General features: G+C 44.6%; 1 protein-coding gene across 3 annotated transcripts in view; it reads left to right on the forward strand.

Annotated features, from left to right (window-relative positions):
- Window positions 1–17995: 17995 nt before the first annotated feature.
- Window positions 17996–21562, forward strand: part of CLCN2 (chloride voltage-gated channel 2) — a 251259-nt gene continuing 247692 nt past the window's right edge. For all 3 annotated transcript variants that reach the window (XM_063916600.1, XM_063916602.1, XM_063916604.1), the window contains exon 1: window positions 17996–18193. In XM_063916600.1, the coding sequence (XP_063772670.1) occupies window positions 18143–18193 (51 nt within the window). In that variant the 5' untranslated portion in view covers window positions 17996–18142. The remainder of the gene's footprint in view (window positions 18194–21562) is intronic.

Here is a 21562-nt window from a genome sequence, read left to right on the forward strand (position 1 = left end):
CACTATACTGACTGTTATATCCAAAAAATTAATAACCGTGTCGCTGTAAGTGCTCGTGAATTTTAAACCAAAATCATTTGTATTCAAGTGTTCAACAAAACCTGTGATTGACTCAAAATCCCCATCCCAAATAACAAATAAATCTATGAACCTCCCATAGAGGACCAGGCTCGCACCGAACCCGCCACCCCAAATGAGACGCTCCTCCAAGAGTCCCATATAGATGTTGGCGAAGCTCGGCGCAAACCTGGTCCCCATGGCGGTCCCATGTGTCTGCAAATAATATTGAGTGTCAAACAAAAAATAATTGTGCGTTAATATAAATTCAATTGCTGTTAAAATAAACTCCCGTGATAAATCAGAACGTGCTGTGTCTTGTTTCAAATAATAATCTACTGCAGACAGTCCAGTGGAGTGCGGGATATTCGTATATAATGCCTCAACATCACAGGTGAGGAGTTTGTACGTACTCTTCCATTCAACACTTTCCACTTTCTCTAAAGATTGAAACTAGTGATCCTGCATTATACTAAGAATGTTACTAGGTTTTTCACTATCAGATCACCAAGTATCAAGATATTGGTGTAGTTTAAGGGGGATTTAGTTCTAATACCCATATCCTGCTTGTTATATTAGAATATATCTCATAATCTAATTGTCAATTACAGTGTTCTATAGGAATAAAAGATATATATAGAAATTATTGGGAGGGAGTAATAATTACTGATTGATAATAAGAATCTATAAATGATTATAATATTAATGAGTGATGTTCTGTGTGTCAGCTGTCACAGAAATGGTCCCAATAAATAGGGACTATATTAGTGAGAAATCGTAAGGAAATTTTATGTTTCTTAATTTTACTACTTTTTATGTGCACATTGCTGAAAATAAATTGATAGTGAAAGGGTTAAAGCACCCAATGAGATAATGATTGCTGTATCCTGTGAGGCTAAAAGCAGCGGGTCTGAAGGGGGAGGTATACTTCTGATGAAACAGCCATTAACACGAGGCTGAGAAACGCGTTAAGTGTTACCCCTACACTTATGGACACAAGCATCTGAAACAAGAATAATCTCCCAGTGCTGGGGAGATTTTGTTCTGCTCTCGGAGATCGTGAGGCGGCCTTTGACAGCCGACAGAGCCGCTCCCGTATCGGCCGAAGATTGCCCCGGCTCCAACTGCCCGTACCAAATCAAATTAGAGGCGGACTACGAGATCTCCACTGTGAGACCACCGGCGCTGGGGTCAGCGGTGGAACCGCCGAGTTTGACGTGGGGACGAACGCCTGACGGGAGATGCAGCTCTAGACGGCCCGATCAAAAAAGGCACGGGTGAGCACTAATATAGACAGCAGCAGTGGTTCCGCAATTGATTGTGAAATACAATCTAAAAACAGTCTTCAAAAGCGCTATTGTCTTCTTAAAGTGTCAGCAAACGGGGACGCCCGTTAGAACATTTATAAAAGAGACTAATGAGACTGACAGTTTCTTGCTTCATTAAATTCATAACAGATTTTATTACCATCAGCACTGTGATTAATATTTAATATAACACTATACCAGCGGGAGGATACAAGCAATTTTAAATACTAATGTATGTGGTATTTTAATCCTCTAGATAAGTCTGGATTTATAGTTTACAGTAGGCTGCATTGAAAGGAATTAGTGCTCCAAGATTATTCACTGTGGAGAAATTTATACTACATATAATATGATACAATTGTTTCAGATGGTGTAACAAGTGTCGATTTATCTGCAAGTGTAACTATTATACACAGCTGTGCTAGTAGCTAATTTTTAAGATAATTGTTTTTTTAATAAACTTTGATGTCTTATTGAATATTTGAAGAATAGTAGCCAAAGGGTACATTATTTTTCATGTTTAATTATAAGCTATTTTAAATAATTAGTCTCTATTCTGGACAGCGCCTTCAATCCCTTTTTCTTGTTTTGGGGTAGAGAGAGAGACTACTTACATATGAAGAGGATCTTCCCGCTCTTCGGCCCACTTCTCCTTCCTCGCGCCGGCCGCCTCCTCCTTCTAGCTTGTCTCCCCGTCCTCTTGTCATCGGTACTCCTGCTCGGGGGGCGGAGTTTCACGGAATGATACGATTGCGTCATGATGTCACGACGCAACCGCGTCTTTTCGCGAAACTCCGCCCCCCAAGCAGGAGTACTCGGGAAGAGGGAGGAAGGGGAAACAAGGACCTGAAAAGTGCCGCTGCGGGTGCCCCATGCGGTTGCGCGGCTCGCCCGCCGCAAGAAACGGCACTGGCTATTATATAGTGCCCTACGCATTACAGATTATGACACATTACAGTGCTCTCCAGTTTATATTGTGCCACATTACAGTGCCCCAGTTGTTATTATGCCACATTACAGTGTCCCCTTATCATTATAACATACACTACACACAGCTCTCACTGAAAATGTAATGTCACACAATTCAGGCTGGGCAGTGGATCAGACCAAACTGCTTAGCAAGTACATCTGGGAAATTGGTATGCAACTATATAACCTAGGTACAGGCCCCCCTAAGCCTCTGGGCCCCATAGCAGTGGCACCGCTTGCACCCAGAGGCGTATCAAGGGCAGTTTCAATGGAGCGCGAGTTCCAGGCACCAAAAATATCAGAGGGTTCTGTGCGGCTACTGCCAGGACCCTTACCCACAGTGCAGCTACCTTGCAGCCAGGCCCGGGCAGCACTGAGCTCTTCCCAGCTGCTGCCTGGGCTAGGCATGACCCTACAGTCAGCAACACAGTGGTGTGACATTATAGGTCATGTTGCCATGCACACATCTCCCCCGTCTGCACAGTGGCAGGCTGCGGACTACTGTGGAAGGTGATGGGGTTGAGCAAAGTGATAGGGCTGGGGGCTGAGGAAGCTATAGGGATAAGGAAGGTGATGGGGCTAGGGGTTGAAGAAGTGGCTGGGGGCTGTGACTAAGGGTGTGGCTTAGGAAGGTGTTGGGCCTGGGGCTGAGGATGGTGATAGCTCTGAGAAAGGTGATGGAGCTGAGTAAAGTAATGGGGCTGTGGCTGAGGATGCTGATGGGGCTGAGAAAGGTGATAGGGCTGTGGCTGAGGATGATGATGGGGCTCAGAAAGGTAATGGGGCTGTGGTTGAGGATGGTGATAGGGGCCATGGCTGAAGAAGGTGATGGGGCTATGGCTGAGGAAAATGATGATGCCTGAGGAAGGTGATGAGGGACTGAGGATGGTGATGAAAGACTGAGGATAGTGTTGAGGGGCTGAGGAAGATGCTGAAATGATGAAAGCTTAGGATGGGGATGGGGGGAGTGTGGGAGTGAATGGGACCAAGTTCCAACCTACTGAACTAGACTCCCTGGAGGAAGGCACTCACTGGTCTGGACTTTCTGGAGTGAATGGACACTGGTCTCCTGCGGTTAACTCTACAGCTATCTGTGACAGCCCAGCAGGTGCGGTCAGCCTCTTGTAGGGGGCTGAGGGGATCATTGTTTGTGTCATTCTTTTTCTGGCTGTGGGGGCAATGAATCAATGTGTTATTTTTTTTACCTGTGTGAGCAATTATTGAATTTTAGATGTCTCATTTTTTGTGTAGGCCAAAGTGTGTGTTTTTCCCCTTTCGGGGCCAATGTGTGTGATTTTTTTCCCCCATCAGGGACATTGTGTGTGTTTTTCCCCCTACGGGAGCTAGTGTGTGTTTATATGTGGGAGGGCGCTGTGACATGAGCCTGCTCCGGATGCCATGGCTCCACGCTACACCTCTGCTTGCCCCCACTATAGTTACACCCATGTCTCTAAGTAGCCTATTCAATAACGAATCTAATTACCAACGTTAGTATTGCAGTGATACTACCGAATATGCCTTTGGTATTTAACAATACCTCCCTAGCGAGATCCAGGACGTGCTCCGCTCTGTTGCTGACAGGCTAACACTGACCGTGTTTTCTGTAATGCGATGGATAGTCTGTGCATGTGCATTACACCTTCACCGGGTAGGGACCCAGCAATGCCTGGAAGGCTTCACTGAAGCCTTAAAGGCTGCTCTGGGTCCAACTTGCCGGCAATGAGGACTGTATTGCTTTTATGGTGTAAGCAGTATAGGGGCAAACAGCGGTAAGCTAACCTTAACGTTGTTTGTTAAATACTGAGTAGAGGACATAACCCCATTAGCGTGAGCTAAAGGAGTTATGACTCATTGTTACCTTAGCTCTGAGAAAAGGGCAGTGATTCAAATATGGTTGGAGTTGCTCTCGCTGCTGTTTACATGGAAGGAGCAGCGATACCACTAATATGATAACGCAGCAGGGTGTCACACCTACTGCATGCATTACTGATCCAAGCTGCGTCATAGGACGCAATATTGGATCACCTGTGACACCATCGGCCGGCTGTGTGGCCCATGGGGTTGCACAATGCGGCCTGTGCAATGTCGAAGTCAGAAAAATGTCTCAATGCACACTGCCATATTTGCACCGCACACTGGTCCGTGCTGCGCATGCGTACGCTCTCCCGTGGAAGCGCATACCCGCAATAGCGTGCACTCGCACGCGCAGTATGCGCATTTACGGTAGAGTTTATGTGATCGTAGCGTGCGACTCATTCGTTACAAAAGTTCACAATTAATGTCGTTTATAGATCATGTTCCCCTCAATAGTTTCTGGAAGTTTGGTTTAGATAGAATGTCCCTGAGCGGAGGAATCCCTCTTTGTATTGTACGAAGGGTCTAACAGGAGTCATACAGTAGTATTTGGTACCCATCGGAAGAGTATTTAATTAGCAATATTCCGGTGTTGGTTTGGAGCGTATTAATCGCTCGTGCGAATAGTTATGAACATAAGAAGTTTATGTCCATTTCTATTATTTACCCATACTCAGGTATGCGGCGGGAAACCCAGTTTCCCACCCACCTGAGCCGTTTAAACTCAGCACAGCCCACCTGTATGAATCAACCTATGACCTTTGGTTACAGTACAGGGCCGAATTCCTGTGTCCAATAAACTGAAGGATTGTAGGACCAGGAGATTGCATTGTGTGTGGGGCATAAATAGGCAGCCCGACCACATCCAGCTCTCACTCTCTCATCAACGGTTATCTGCTGATAATCGGGAGCTGGATATCGAGGCGCAGGCGATCATACCCTTTGTGCGTAAGTTCTCTCCGTAATCATTGTCTTTCTGTGAGCCAATTCCTCTCTCTCTCCCTCTGTGTCTATTTCTCTCTCTCTATTTTCTCTTTTCTCTCGTAACCCCTAGACTATACTTTATAGTATTGTATTGTATTGTGTTAGGCCAGGATAGTATTGTAGTTTATCCCTTAGTTAGGTGTTTGGTTAGGAAGGCTTTGTTATATTGTAGTGTATCATTTGTACTGTGTTACTCTTTTACAAGTATACTAGATATAATACAGATAATAGGCTTTGGAACCCTAAAACAGTATCTGTGTATTTACTATAGTGTTAAGTGTTCACTTGAGCGTCGGTGACGCTCAAACAGCTTTGTAGGTAGTCAGGCTACACAAAGTTGCATTTACACCCTGTATTCACATTAAGGTATATAGCGCATTACATTGTTAAAAGGTTTAAAAATAAAGGTATTGTGCTGTGAGCGTCTGCATCGCTGGTGACCTCCTCGTGGTCTCGAGTGTATGCTACGCCATAGCGAATCTTTCCCCTAGACATAACCAATAACGTGTCCTGTGATCGCTGGGCCGTGAGCGAATGTGACGCTTGAGCGTCTCGCCTACGGCTGAGCGATCGTTACGCAAATAGCGTACCATTACGGTATTTCTTAAGTAAACAGCGTACAGTGTTCTTAGCTTCGTAAGGGTTGATTATACGACAAAGGAATTTAGCATTGTCAATTGCGGGCTCGCCCGGTCCTTTTCACATCTGCACTAGGTAGATCAGCAGACTTTATCCCCCAGCAAAAGGGTGGGAGGTTGTCTCACAGTTGCTGACGGGATAAGCGTCTGCTTCGCTTAGGTAAAGAGTGCTGAAGGAACCCGGTAACCGGAAGTAAGAACAAAACGCTTGTGTCTTTTAAAACTGTTTATTTTTCTTTTGTCTTGCGTACGCACGCATATACCTGCATTTCTTTCCACTTGTATATTTCATTTTTCGTATATCACTATTCCTGTTTGCCAATTTTTATAGTTGATAGAAAGTGCAAAAAGAGATTTGCTGTTATTTAATAGTAAAAGTAATAATTAAAGTATAGAACACGGTTTTGTCTTAGCGACGAGGCAGCCAGTGTGCAGTGTGGATTGCGGTGGATGATCAGGGATCATCTACATTGATAAATAAATATTGTGTTACGGTGGATCCTCTGCATTGCGTACACGTGTCGCTAACAAAGACTAGCGTACGCAATCCGAAAGGCAGACGCACGCAGCGTACATTACGCCACGTAGCGTCTGGTTACGTCCACGTAGCTCAAGTTGTGATAAAGTGGATTTTAGCGCAAAGCGATAATTAGCGCAAAGGCGATAAGTAACGCACAGCGGTAGATAACGCGACGCGGTAAATAACGCAAATCAATTTTTGGAAAACCCGAAATTTAGTTTAACAGATCCTGCTCCTAATTAGTAACACACTTGGGCTGAAGACAAATTTCTGCGCAGAAATAGAGGTAGAAACAAAAGTGTACATGTGTTGAGTGAGTGTGTTTATACAATTTTAAAGGGGGAACCAAAAGGAAAGCCGAGTACTCGTCAAGGAACATACGTGTAAGTGACATATACGGTGGCTAGGGAGGCATCTCTGGTTAAATAAATATTTGAGCATTAGAGTATAGCGGACCATAAGGTGTAACAAGACCAGGAGGTCATAAGGTAACAAGACCAGGAGGTCATAAGGTAAAAAGGTCCGCTATAAAAGTCCAGTGGCACAACGCCTGGGGTGTTGGTGCAGAACCCATATAGGCCATTAAGCTCTGGCTGAAGGAATTCGCAGCCGAAATTTTCGATTCCACTGGTCGCTCCGCACATAAGATTAGTTGCTTATGTGCTGAACGATTGTACCGCACGTAATTGTGTGCATTAGTAAACCTGACCGGTACTATTTGTGTACGAAGGTCATAAACGCTATTTGTACATTCTGACGTGATTTGTGTAATTTTTTATTTTTGGAAGGGAAGTTCGCTGGTCACTCAGGAACTATCCAACAACCTAAACTTTACTGGAAAGAGTAAGTGTCCTGCGGGTATCCCTCATATGTTCCAGTAAACTGAAGGTTCCATAGGGGCCCTGTATCGAGTACGCCAGCACCATATCGGTGTGATCAGGTCGTATTGGTCGAGGTGGGCGAGTGAGTGGGGTACTCGGTAAACCGCCACCGCCGGCCTACTGTGGAGTAATTTGGTTGTCTGTAAAGGCTTGCTGAAAACCTTGATACAGAAAATCCAAGGAGGACTAAGCAACACCTACAGACGATGGGGGCCAGTTGCTCAGGTAGGGGGCGATCAACCCTGGTTCAGGTTGATTCTGTGAACCGACCAGTTGGGTCGGCACGATATGTAATGTGTGAAAAATACGGTAGTCACACAGAGGTTTTATGTGATGAATGGGAGAGAATGACTGTACAAGACAGGGACAAGTTCCCAAGAATAGGTAGTTTCAGCCCGGAAGTGTTACAAAATTTAAGGAGGAGGATATGTCTCGTAAAACCAACAAAGAGACGAATTCAGCATTATGATTATTTACAGTTGTGGCACCAGGAAGGTGAGATACAGAGAGGTTTGGCTCTGGCGGCAGGATCTGGGGCAGTAAGGAAACTGATAGCCACAGCTCCTCCTCCACCATATATATCAGGAGAGAAGTTGATTACGGAGAAAGACGCACTGGGTTGTAAAACTAAAACTCTTAGTAACCATGTTAATGTTAATGATGTTAACCAAATAACCCATGCAAGTATTAACCCGTGCAAGTTGTACCCTGTTTTGAACCTTCCCCAGGAGTGTGATCAAGAAGACGATCCATCAACAATTTCAGCTCTCTCTCTTGCAGCCACCATTTCAGAGACTACAGTAGGCACATCAACAGCCACGAGATTAGTGAAGGCCCCTAGCGGAGGGATAGGTGAGGTCGTGTCATCAGGTAAGTACGGCACCATGCATTACACTGAAACACTTACACCCCAAGCTGTAGAATCTACACAGAGTGAAGTTATAAGAGTTAATCCAGTTAAGGTGATAGTAGTTCCCAATGGGAAAACAGATGCATCAGGAGTCACACCCATCAGGAACATCGCCATGTATTGCCCGTTCACTAGAATGGAATTAAGGACCATAGTGTCTGAATTCCCAGACCCCAGAAAGGATTTAGTGGCAAGCCAAAAATATATCAGGGATCTAGGAAACACTTTAGAGCCCAATAATAAGGATTGGCAGGTAGTGCTAAGAGCTTGCTTACCCCCCAGTGTCGACCCAGTTAAATTCTTGGCTGATTGTGGACTAGACAAAGAGGTACCACTTACAGATGTGTACGACCAGGATAATGTAAAAAGGATAAATTTGCAGCTAAAAGAATATTTCCCAGCCGTTGCTAAATGGAATAAACTATTTTCCATCAAACAAAAAGAGTCTGAAACGGCAGCAGAATATTTCCACCGGGCATTATCAGAAATGGCAAAATACACTGGTATAGAAGACATAAAGACCAACCCAAACCATCGAGAAGTAGCAGTATCTGTACTGATGGATGGTTTGAAAGAAACATTAAAGGCTAGGGTACAGACCACACAACCATGTTGGCGAGGTCTGTCAGTGTCCACTTTGAGAGAGGCTGCTGTTGATCACGACAAAAACATCACTAGGCACAGGGAGTCGCAAAGTGATAAGTTGATGTCCGTAAGTATACAGGCGCTGACCACAAGGCAGCCTGCGTATGTACCACCGAATCCTGTGGGTAAGGCAAGTGGAATAACATGTTTTTCTTGTAACAGACCAGGACATTTTGCACGAGAATGTAGATCAAAGAATGTACAAAGATCTTTTCAACCCCCCAGACAACAACACCACACACGACATTGGGAGCAGGGTCCACAGAGGCGGAGTTTTGAGCCACATACAGGGGAAACAAAAAGATACCCCCCGAACAGAGATTGGCACGCCTCTGGTAGTTCCCAGCTAACTCCCCCACAAGTAGTTGCTGCCACTGGGATTCAGGGAGGTCACCATACCCAATAGGGGTGTGGCCATACCTGTAATCTGCAGCCAGTTAAGTTGATTGCTAGTCTTGGAAGTGAACCAGAGATTGCAATCAATGTAGCTGGTAAAACTTTAAATTTTCTTGTAGACACAGGGGCGGCCAAGTCAGTGATAAATTCGACAGTGGGCATGAGAACCACTGGTAGGACAGTTCCAGCCATGGGAGTAACAGGAGTAGTCCAGCATTACCCTGTTAGCAAACCAGCAGAGATTACAATAGGACCTTTGCATACCAAGCATTCCTTTTTGCTGGCTGCATCGGCACCTACCAATCTCCTGGGAAGAGACTTACTATGCAAAATGGGTTGCGTCATCTATTGTACTCCTGAAGGTGTATTCTTGGACATACCTGAGAATCACGCTCAGGAAGTACGAGACATGTTAGACTCCCCATCAAAATTAATGTCACACACCATTATGACAAATAGGAACCCATCCCAGGTAGAAGAGATGACATCTCAGATACCAGAGTCACTTTGGACAAAAGATGGACAGGACACTGGATTAATGGCAAACGTAGCTCCAGTAGTAGTACAAGTAAAAGATGGTAGGATAGCTCCAAAAATCCCACAGTATCCTCTGAAGCCAGAGGTGGAGTTAGGAGTTTTTCCCGTAATAGAGCGCTTGCTACAGCAGGGCATTCTAGTAAGAACGTCCAGCACAGCAAATAGTCCCATCTTCCCTGTTAAAAAGAGTGGGGGGAGGGGTTACAGGCTAGTGCAGGATCTAAGGGGGATTAACAAAATAGTTGAGAGTCAATTCCCTGTAGTGCCTAATCCAGCTGTCATCCTAATGCAAATTCCTCCCACTGCCAAATTTTTCACTGTCATTGACCTCTGCTCCGCTTTCTTTTCGGTACCTCTGCACCCTGACAGCCAATATTTGTTTGCATTTACATACAGAGGAGTCCAATACACGTGGACTCGATTACCCCAAGGTTTCATAGATAGTCCAAGTATATTTTCTCAGGCTTTGCATGATTGTTTACAGTCTTTTCAACCAGAAAGTGGATCAGTATTGATACAGTATGTGGACGATTTACTACTGTGTTCAGATTCACTGGAAGCCTCTCTGAAAGATACGAAACAACTCCTGTTTCACCTTTCAGACACAGGTCACAAGGTTTCCAAAGACAAGTTACAATTATGCCAGACTAAGGTAAAATATTTGGGACACTGTCTAACACAAGGACTGAGACACCTGACCACTGATAGAATCCAAGCCATTAGAGACATGACACTACCACAAACCCAGCAACAGATCAGAACGTTTTTAGGGATGTGTGGGTATTGCCGTAATTGGATCCCAGGGTTTTCCATATTGGCACTACCTCTGCAGGAAATGGTCTCCTCAAACAAACCTGATCGGATTTCGCATACAGACGAATCTGAAACGGCATTTGAGAGACTCAAACAGTGTCTAACGCAGGCACCTGCACTAGGTATGCCAGACTATGGGAAACCCTTTGAACTATACGGAACAGAAAGTGCTGGGTGCGCAGCAGGTGTACTAACACAAAAACACGGTGACGCCAGCAGGCCAGTTGCATACTACAGCGCTCAGCTAGATACGGTAGCGCGGTCCCTCCCCACATGCTTGCGTAGCGTTGCGGCGATAGCATTGCTAGTGACGAAAAGCGAAGATGTCGTGCTAGGCCACAACCTCACAATCCATACACCACATGCAGTATCTGCCTTATTAAATTCTGCCCAAACCAGACATGTCTCATCAGCAAGGTTTACGAGATGGGAATTGGCATTAATGGCCCCAGTAAACATCACCATAAGGAGATGCAGCGCATTAAACCCTGCAACATTTCTCCCAGGTGTGCCTGGACAGGCACAAAGGGTGGGAGGTGAGAGTGATGGGGAAGGAGGATTTTATACAAAGGAGGATGCACATGATTGTATGGAATATTTGACCCAAAATTTTACCGCAAGGCCTGACATCAGTGACAATCCACTAGAAGATGCAGAACTCACGTTCTACACGGACGGTAGTTGTCACAGACAGTCAGACTCGGGAGACTTGTGTACTGGATACGCAGTCGTAGATGACCAAGACACCATAGAAGCGGAACCGCTAGGCCCACCTCACTCAGCCCAGGTTGCTGAACTGGTCGCCCTAACCAGAGCATGTGAATTGGCTAAGGGTAAGTCTGCCAATATCTACACCGATTCTAGATACGCGTTCGGGGTAGTCCATGATTTCGGAGCCCTATGGCGGCTCAGAAATTTCATGACGGCAGCTGGCACACCGATAGCGCATGCAGCGTATATAAAAAGGCTTCTAACAGCGATACAGGAACCCGACAGAGTGGCTGTTATCAAATGTAAAGCACATACGTATAGCCAAGACCCAGTATCCCTTGGTAACAGCCGAGCAGACGAAGCTGCAAAGCTTGCAGCTGCTACCCCCATACGGACAGACACCACACAGTTGATGGTATTTAATACCATCAACACACAGAAGTTGTGTGAGATGCAGAATTTGTGTTCCACTCAAGAGAGAGCAGTCTGGAAGGCAAAGGGATATGGCCAGGAGCCCTCAGGGCTCTGGACGGATGGACATGGTAAACCAGTGGCCCCCAGGGCATACCTTCCATGTCTGGCTGAAGCAGCTCACGGGCTGACTCATCTAGGCAAGGAGGGGATGTGCAAATTGGTAAGAGCATACTGGTGCGCCCCAGGATTCTCCTCTCATGCTGGTAAAAGAGCAATGTCATGCCTTACCTGTCTGAGAAAGAATATTGGAAAGGCAATACCTACAGAACCCTCCCATATCCCACCTGCCGGCGGCCCTTTCCAAGTAATACAAATTGACTTCATCCAATTGCCCCCATGTAGAAACTTAAAGTATGTACTTGTCTGTATAGATGTTTTCTCGAATTGGGTCGAAGCTTTTCCAGCAGCTACAAACACTGCTATGTTTACAGCTAAGAAAATCGTGCAGGAATTTGTATGTAGATATGGTATCCCTAGAATCATTGAAAGTGATAGGGGTACCCATTTTACAGGTGATGTCTTTCAAGGAATGTGTAAGTTGATGGGAATTGATAGCAAGCTGCACACTCCGTACCGTCCACAGGCGAGTGCGAAGGTCGAAAGAGTGAACAGCACTATTAAAAATAAATTGAGTAAAGTAATGACAGAGACAGGATTGACGTGGCCAGAAGCTTTACCCATTGTCTTGTATAGTATCAGAACCACTCCCAGGTCCCCTCTTAATCTGTCTCCTTTTGAAATTCTGTTTGGTCGACAACCGCATGTCATGATTAACCCTCAGGATGATTTGAAATGTAACAATGAAGTAACTGTAAAGTACTTGATTAACATGAGTAAGCAGTTGAGGAGTCAAAATGATAATCTGAAGTTGGTGATTCCTGATTTACCAGATAGTAATTGTCATGACATTGAACCTGGGGATTATGTAATGATACGAAATTTTCTACGCTCAGGTTGTCTTATTGATAGATGGGAAGGACCATACCAGGTCTTATTGACTAGCACCACAGCATTGAAGGTTGCTGAGAGAGAGACTTGGGTCCATTCATCCCACTGCAAGAAGGTTGCTGACCCAGAGAAGTCCCGTGATAAGGAACAGACGGTAGAGGTTGTATCACTGGAGTGTCTGTTCCAGGAGGACTGAGGCGGCACCTGAGCCTTGAAGATCGAAAGCAGTTGTCGACTCCCTTCTCCCTTTTATTGTTTTTCTCCACTTCTCATCCCTTCTCCCTTGATATTTCTTTTTCCCCTTTCTCATTCTTCTCCATTTCCTCCTCAAAGATGGACTTGCCCAAAGAGACTGTGATCCGGATTTTGATGTTAACCATGATGTTGACCAGAGCAGTCTGTTCCGGCGAGAGTACCATAGAGGTCGAGAGAGGTTCTGGAATGGGTTCCGATTATGGTGATGGAGGCGTAGTTTTCCAAGATCAACCAATCCAACAAGCAAAGGCGAGTATCAGAAAACGATCCGATAGAAGAAATTGTGATGGATTGTTAGCTGAGGAAAATTGTATCTGTAGGCTCTGTGGTAATCTGGTTGAAGATGGATGCATAAAGCAATGCCAATCTAGTTTTAATATCCATATGGACCGGCATCCATTGAGTGACTATCACTCTCTAGTGGGTAACGTGTTGAACCAAACAGATTGTTGGGTATGCTCTCAAGTACCTCAGGGTCACAGCAAATCAGGGCTAGTACCATTTCCTTTAACGTTAGGGGAAGTACTTGAGCTAAGTGGTGGGAGACCGGTGGACCGGAGGTTTAACATCTCCAGCCCTCCTAGTTTGAAGCTCCACCAATACCATGTGGATAGGTCCCTCCTATGTTTTAACATCTCCAATCCTAGAAAACCGGGAAATTGGGAAGTGTCATGGAGCAACCTTTCCATGACCTTTTCACACAGAGCAGATAGAATGCCTACAGATACAGAGCTCGTACGCCACATAGCCAGTAGAGGAAAATCTTTTCGGTATCGATATACCTTAGGAAATAGGATTACTAGAGTTGGAGAGGTATCACCAGGATACTGTGCACATATCGTACAGACCGATACGTGCATTAGGCAGATGGAAGAATTAGGGTCAGGAGATTTCACCTGGAAGGTTTGTAACATGGTCATGTCCTTCTCCGTCCCTTATGTTCTCCCCGATGATGCATATTTCATATGCGGGAGAAAGGCGTACAAGTGGCTTGCCCCAAACTCTGAAGGATTGTGTTATATTGGAAAAGTATTGCCTGAAGTGATGACTGTAACACATGACAAAATGAAGGACATACACCGTGGTGCCCAAGCTCCTTATACTCACACTCACTACGAACACCGAGTTAAAAGACAACTGTCAGAAAGGTTAGAGCATCCGGCCTCTGATCTTATCCATGAATCCACCGGGATTCAGGTTCTGGTAGCGTTAGATTTCACTCGTACCGCTCGAGGAGTGATGAATTATAAATACATTTCCGCACTCGCCAATTTGTTAGATAATATCACTGAAATGTATGATGACACGTTTAGATACACTGGAAGAGAACTTCAAGCTTACAAAACAGAACTAGTTCAGCATAGGATGGTTCTTAATTACCTTACAGCAGTAACAGGCGGATATTGTGTTACATTGGCAACACAGTACGGCATAAAGTGTTGCACGTACATCACAAATAGTACCGAGGATCCGGTAGAGGTCATAGACCAAAAGATGGATGATATTCTGCAATTAAAGTGGGAATTTCGTCGGAAACACAATCTCACCCTTGCTGCTGTAGGTAATGAGCTGACTGGTTGGGTGTCATGGTTGAACCCGCGAAATTGGTTCTCCGGTTTGGGAGAATGGGCTCAAGGAATCATAATGGATGTTGGAAAGTTTCTCCTGTGTATCTTAGGTGTCGTTATATCTATTGGATTGATATTTAGATGCGGGCAGGCTTTGATGAGGTGCAAACAAAGTACGAAAGTGATGAGCTTAAGGAGTGAGGAAACTGTAATTAATCTGGACTTGTTATATAACCCAATGCTAGAAACCATGACGTAATGATGTAATGAGTATACGGTCCGTCTTTCACCCATTTCTATGTTTTCTTCCGAGGTACAAAGACCCCTTGGACGAGGAAGTTGACGAGACGGTATACAGACAAAGACCACAGACAAGACCAAAGATGAAGAAGATTTGACAACTTTAAATACAAGATTTTGCTGGACAATGCCATGGGTACCCCAGTTTCCCTAGGAACTTTAAAATCACGCTAGCCCAACATTTTTTTTGTAAATCCATGGACGTTGTTTGCTTTACTCACGATTTATGAGCAAAAGCACAAAGAAGAAGACTGCAATCAAACGACACCAATCAAGACCTCAATCGACGAACGTACATTAACCTGACATAGAATATCATTGCATTTTTCGTAAGTGTTCTTTATCTTCATCTCTGCAACCCTCAGGTAATAACACACATAGTCGATAGGGAATACAGGCACAGATAGCAGCAACCACATACCCCCCCAATTCATGTATCATCAACTAAAATGTGCATCCCCATTGTGTTACAACCACAGCCGAAATGAGCTCGGTAGAGTTTGACAGCCCATCCACAGACCTGTACCACAGGATAAGAAGGAATTCAAATGTATACTTCGCAATACCTCGAAGCTTGATTTACCACACGTACGGCACGATGATACATGACCCCCCCAAACATGGACTCATACACACATGCTCCTGCTTTCTCACTAGGTCATACACTCTTCACACCTACTCCATTCTTCCTCCTTTCCCCACCATGGAAATCAATTAACCCCTGACTTACATTTTTCTCCTTAAATATTTTGTGGCAGTTATTATTGACTGCCAAAGGGTGGACTGTCGAAGTCAGAAAAATGTCTCAATGCACACTGCCATATTTGCACCGCACACTGGTCCGTGCTGCGCATGCGTACGCTCTCCCGTGGAAGCGCATACCCGCAATAGCGTGCACTCGCACGCGCAGTATGCGCATTTACGGTAGAGTTTATGTGATCGTAGCGTGCGACTCATTCGTTACAAAAGTTCACAATTAATGTCGTTTATAGATCATGTTCCCCTCAATAGTTTCTGGAAGTTTGGTTTAGATAGAATGTCCCTGAGCGGAGGAATCCCTCTTTGTATTGTACGAAGGGTCTAACAGGAGTCATACAGTAGTATTTGGTACCCATCGGAAGAGTATTTAATTAGCAATATTCCGGTGTTGGTTTGGAGCGTATTAATCGCTCGTGCGAATAGTTATGAACATAAGAAGTTTATGTCCATTTCTATTATTTACCCATACTCAGGTATGCGGCGGGAAACCCAGTTTCCCACCCACCTGAGCCGTTTAAACTCAGCACAGCCCACCTGTATGAATCAACCTATGACCTTTGGTTACAGTACAGGGCCGAATTCCTGTGTCCAATAAACTGAAGGATTGTAGGACCAGGAGATTGCATTGTGTGTGGGGCATAAATAGGCAGCCCGACCACATCCAGCTCTCACTCTCTCATCAACGGTTATCTGCTGATAATCGGGAGCTGGATATCGAGGCGCAGGCGATCATACCCTTTGTGCGTAAGTTCTCTCCGTAATCATTGTCTTTCTGTGAGCCAATTCCTCTCTCTCTCCCTCTGTGTCTATTTCTCTCTCTCTATTTTCTCTTTTCTCTCGTAACCCCTAGACTATACTTTATAGTATTGTATTGTATTGTGTTAGGCCAGGATAGTATTGTAGTTTATCCCTTAGTTAGGTGTTTGGTTAGGAAGGCTTTGTTATATTGTAGTGTATCATTTGTACTGTGTTACTCTTTTACAAGTATACTAGATATAATACAGATAATAGGCTTTGGAACCCTAAAACAGTATCTGTGTATTTACTATAGTGTTAAGTGTTCACTTGAGCGTCGGTGACGCTCAAACAGCTTTGTAGGTAGTCAGGCTACACAAAGTTGCATTTACACCCTGTATTCACATTAAGGTATATAGCGCATTACATTGTTAAAAGGTTTAAAAATAAAGGTATTGTGCTGTGAGCGTCTGCATCGCTGGTGACCTCCTCGTGGTCTCGAGTGTATGCTACGCCATAGCGAATCTTTCCCCTAGACATAACCAATAACGTGTCCTGTGATCGCTGGGCCGTGAGCGAATGTGACGCTTGAGCGTCTCGCCTACGGCTGAGCGATCGTTACGCAAATAGCGTACCATTACGGTATTTCTTAAGTAAACAGCGTACAGTGTTCTTAGCTTCGTAAGGGTTGATTATACGACAAAGGAATTTAGCATTGTCAGCAACAACAAAGAGGACAGGAAATCTCCGTCCTCGGACAGAGATCGTAGCCTCATCCCTCCCCGTCCTCATTTTAAGTAACGGAGGCTGTTACCACCCCTCCCTGCCCCCATACGACATCAGCCTCCGCTATAGGCATCAATTACTGACAGCCTGACATCGCAGACCTGTACTGCACATGGCCCGGTAAACGTGGTACTTTGCGGCATGTGCCACTACTACAACCGGAACTGAATCAGAATCAGTGCTAATACAGGGGGTCATTCCGAGTTGTTCGCTCGGTAAATTTCTTCGCATCGCAGCGATTTTCCGCTTAGTGCGCATGCGCAATGTCCGCACTGCGACTGCACCAAGTAAATTTGCTATGCAGTTAGGAATTTTACTCACGGTTTTTTCTTCGTTCTGGTGATCGTAATGTGATTGACAGGAAGTGGGTGTTTCTGGGCGGCAACTGGCCGTTTTATGGGTGTGTGCGAAAAAATGCTACCGTTTCTTGGAAAAACGCGGGAGTGGCTGGAGAAACGGAGGAGTGTCTGGGCGAACGCTGGGTGTGTTTGTGACGTCAAACCAGGAACGACAAGCACTGAACTGATCGCAGATGCCGAGTAATTTTCGAGTTACTCAGAAACTGCACAGAGATGTCTTATCGCAATATTGCGAATCTTTCGTTCGCAATTTTGATAAGCTAAGATTCACTCCCAGTAGGCGGCGGCTTAGCGTGTGCAAAGCTGCTAAAAGCAGCTTGCGAGCGAACAACTCGGAATGACCCCCCCACTGACACAAGTTACACAAATAAGAGCCTATTCTGGGGAAGAGAGTACAGTGGCTCATACACAATTTATAATTTCCTATGCATACTATAAAGTTCTATTTGAGTTTCAGAATGATAAATGGGCCACTATGTTACATAATGACCAGCAAAGACTGATGAAGGAAAAAAGAGATGTGAATGGAAGACAGACAACGCAGCAGGGCAGGGAGAACAGGCGGAGAAAGGGTGTGACAAGGGGAGGACAAGAAGTAGAGGGGAGGGGTAAACAGAGAGACGTGGGAGAGTAGAGACTGAGACTTGTCCTGAATGAGAAACAGCCAGAGCTAGAGAGACCGTCAGCCTACTGCGAGACATTCCGGGACACTGCGGGCAGCGGGGAGACAGCAGACATGTCAGGCAACGGGATACAGCCCCGAGCGCTCAAATATGAGCAAACGCTGGTGAGTGACATGGCTGCAGGCAGAACATGCCATTACTGCACTTCTGACATGTATGAAACCCACATGCATCCTGTGTCATTATACCACGTTCCCCAAACCGCAGTTTTTTTGGTTTAAACCATGTTTTTGAACAAATAAACAAATCATGTTGCTGTACACCCCTCCCCCTACTCCCGACCCTGCTTAAAGCCTTGCTGACTTCGCGGATATTAGTAATTCTGCTCCATACTTCTGTAGCTGCTGTGCGGGAGAACCTGCGCCTTTACCTGGCTCTGACAGCTACATGCATAAGCACCAGCATAACATAATTCCGCCCTGTGCAAGACTGTCTGGTTCCAGTGCCCACTCTGCGCGCTGCATACAGCATTCTGTATAGCACTGAGCACTCTATTTGTATGGCTATAGTGGAGTGCTGGTGCTCCGCTCTTGTACCGTGTCCCATCAGATCAATGGGAGGTGACCATGTGGTGACAGGACTTTGTTCCACCACCAGACCGTCATCTATGTGACAGTGATAGACAATGTTATTATCATATACAATATAAACACTTTGCGTGTGTGTGTATGTATGTATGTATGTATATATATATATATATATATATATATATATATATATATATATAAAATAAAATTTGGATCCATGTTACTGTGTACGTGAAGTGCAAATCGAAAAACAGAACGAGTCATATGTTTTCTATGCTCATTAAGAAAGTATTTTACATAGCACTATATAAACTGATGTCTACATTTCCTATTATGCTCACTTTGGTGGTGATGGGGTCTATGTACTAAGCCTTGGAAAGAGAGAAACTACCAACCACAGAAAGGCAAATGCGACTTGTGCAGGCTGCAACAAAGATGAATATGTGCCTGTCAGGAAGACTGTAACTTGCATGTACTCAATGATGTGGTCTATTTGCATGTGGTCCACTACGGAAAAAGAAAATTCTTATTTTTTAGAAGGAAGACAAAGCGTGTTTGATTTTAATTAGTACTTTTATCTTGTAGTTAACATCCCTCCCAGCATTTAATGTTGGGGAATTGGGACAAGTGTTGGCGTTATGCCTGCACAAAATTGCTGGGCTGCCTCTTGTCCCATTTCCCTTCCTTGAAATCACAATGTGCAAACTGCGGCAGCGACCATTCATGACAAAGCAGTACTGAATATACATACCTCCCCAACTGCCACCTAGATCAGAATAAAATTGTCCCAGTCGGACCAGAAGTGAAGTGGGCATGAGGCTGCACACATAACAGGTTACTCTAGTAATAAAACATTGCTCCATTATATTTTGCACCTTTTATAGGGTACAAATTGGCCACTGTAACGTTAACATTTGCTACTAACACTGATAAGCCACATCTTCCTCCTGGTTTAAACCAGTCACACAAAGTACTGTTTTATCGTTTCTTTTTTTTTTTTTTAAATCCCTTTATTGAAGGGATTAACGTTTGTGGAGAAAAGTAATAGAACAAAACATGGTCAGTACATATACAGTATTAACGTTTGTGGAGAAAAGTAAATGTTTGTGGAGAAAAGTAAAATAACAAAACATGTGGTATTAACGTTTGTGGAGAAAAGTAAAAGAGCAAAACATGGTCAGTACATATACAGTAGTAAAAAGAGAGCTTGGGCAGAAATTTACAAACAATAGCATGTCACTGACACAATTGTTTGTAAATTGGATGTAGCTAATATGACTGAAAAGTACTAAAGAAGTGAAGGGGAAGTTGGAAGTGAAAGAAAAGAACAATCAGTGTAGGCCAGAGGTTCCCAAACTGTGTGCCGTGGCTCCCTGGGGTGCAGGGGTGCACTTGCAGGGGTGCCCTGGGTTGATGGCCCAGGACCAATTCAAATTATTCATGGTCAATATAATAGGCAAAACCAGTGCTGGTGGCTGCCAGTCATAAAATATGTTGCCAAACAGAAGCAAATCTTGTCCCTCACCACACAACTGACCCTAAGGATGACGTATAAACGCGATCTAATTAATGTAGTATTTCTTTCTAAATTTCTCAATAAGAAATTTTTGGCCTAGGGGTGCCGTGAAAAAAATTCTGATATTCTAGGGCGCCGTGATTAAAAAAGTTTGGAAACCACTGGTGTAGGCTGTGAGCAATGAAGATGTGAGGTAGTAGCAGAGATGTTAAAGAATAGCTATGGGGCTTCTGCCTTAAAATATTTCTAAATAGGCACATGCGCTGGTCCAGGAGACCAGACCTTCAGAAAGTGCTCTTGGGTGTCCTGCAAAATAGATGTTATACACTCCATTCGATATGTGGACCAGATATAGCATTTATAGTAGCTGATAGTGTAGGAAGGGATGTCCATTTCTAGTGTGAGTCAGTTTGACATTTAGCTGTATGCTTAATCAATTTCTGTGTTGGATGTGAGACTTGGATAGGACGAGAGAATAAAGGGGGTCATTCCGAGTTGTTCGCTCGTTATTTTTTTCTCGCAATGGAGCGATTAGTCGCTAATGCGCATGCGCAATGTCCGCAGTGCGACTGCGCCAAGTAAATTTGCTATGCAGTTAGGTATTTTACTCACGGCATTACGAGGTTTTTTCTTCGTTCTGGTGATCGTAATGTGATTGACAGGAAGTGGGTGTTTCTGGGCGGAAACTCGCCGTTTTATGGGAGTGTGTGAAAAAACGCTACCGTTTCTGGGAAAACGCGGGAGTGGCTGGAGAAACGGAGGAGTGTCTGGGCGAACGCTGGGTGTGTTTGTGACGTCAAACCAGGAACGACAAGCACTGAACTGATCGCACTGGCAGAGTAAGTCTCGAGCTACTCAGAAACTGCACAGAGAAGTCTTTTCGCAATATTGCGAATCTTTCGTTCGCAATTTTGATAAGCTAAGATTCACTCCCAGTAGGCGGCGGCTTAGCGTGTGCAAAGCTGCTAAAAGCAGCTTGCGAGCGAACAACTCGGAATGACCCCCAAAGAGTACATCGGTGAGCTCGGTACTTTGAGAACAACAACTGTTCTAGTAAGATCATGGACATTTTTCCAGTAGCTTTTGATCTGTTGTCAGGACCACCAAATGTGCAGCAGTGTACCTTGTGGGACACACAAGCGCCTTCACAAATCAGAAGTGGTTAGATAAATAGAGAGAGGTCGGGAGGGGACCAAGTACCAGGGATAGTAAAGCTTAAAGAAATTTTCTTTAATGTGCAGAAATAGAGATTTGTGCTATTTTTATTGTAATTTTGGATCAGTCCTTGGGGTCCAAAGTCTCACCTACGGTATATCTCGCTCCTAAGCCAGCTCATGCACCTCTTTCAGGGTTTGCTTGTGAGACAGTAATAGTAGTTAAATCATTGAAATTGGGCCCATGGAAGATTGATAACGATAAACTACAGCAAC

This window comes from Pseudophryne corroboree, chromosome 4 (genome assembly GCF_028390025.1).
Source record: "Pseudophryne corroboree isolate aPseCor3 chromosome 4, aPseCor3.hap2, whole genome shotgun sequence".
NCBI classification, from domain to species: Eukaryota; Metazoa; Chordata; class Amphibia; order Anura; family Myobatrachidae; genus Pseudophryne; species Pseudophryne corroboree.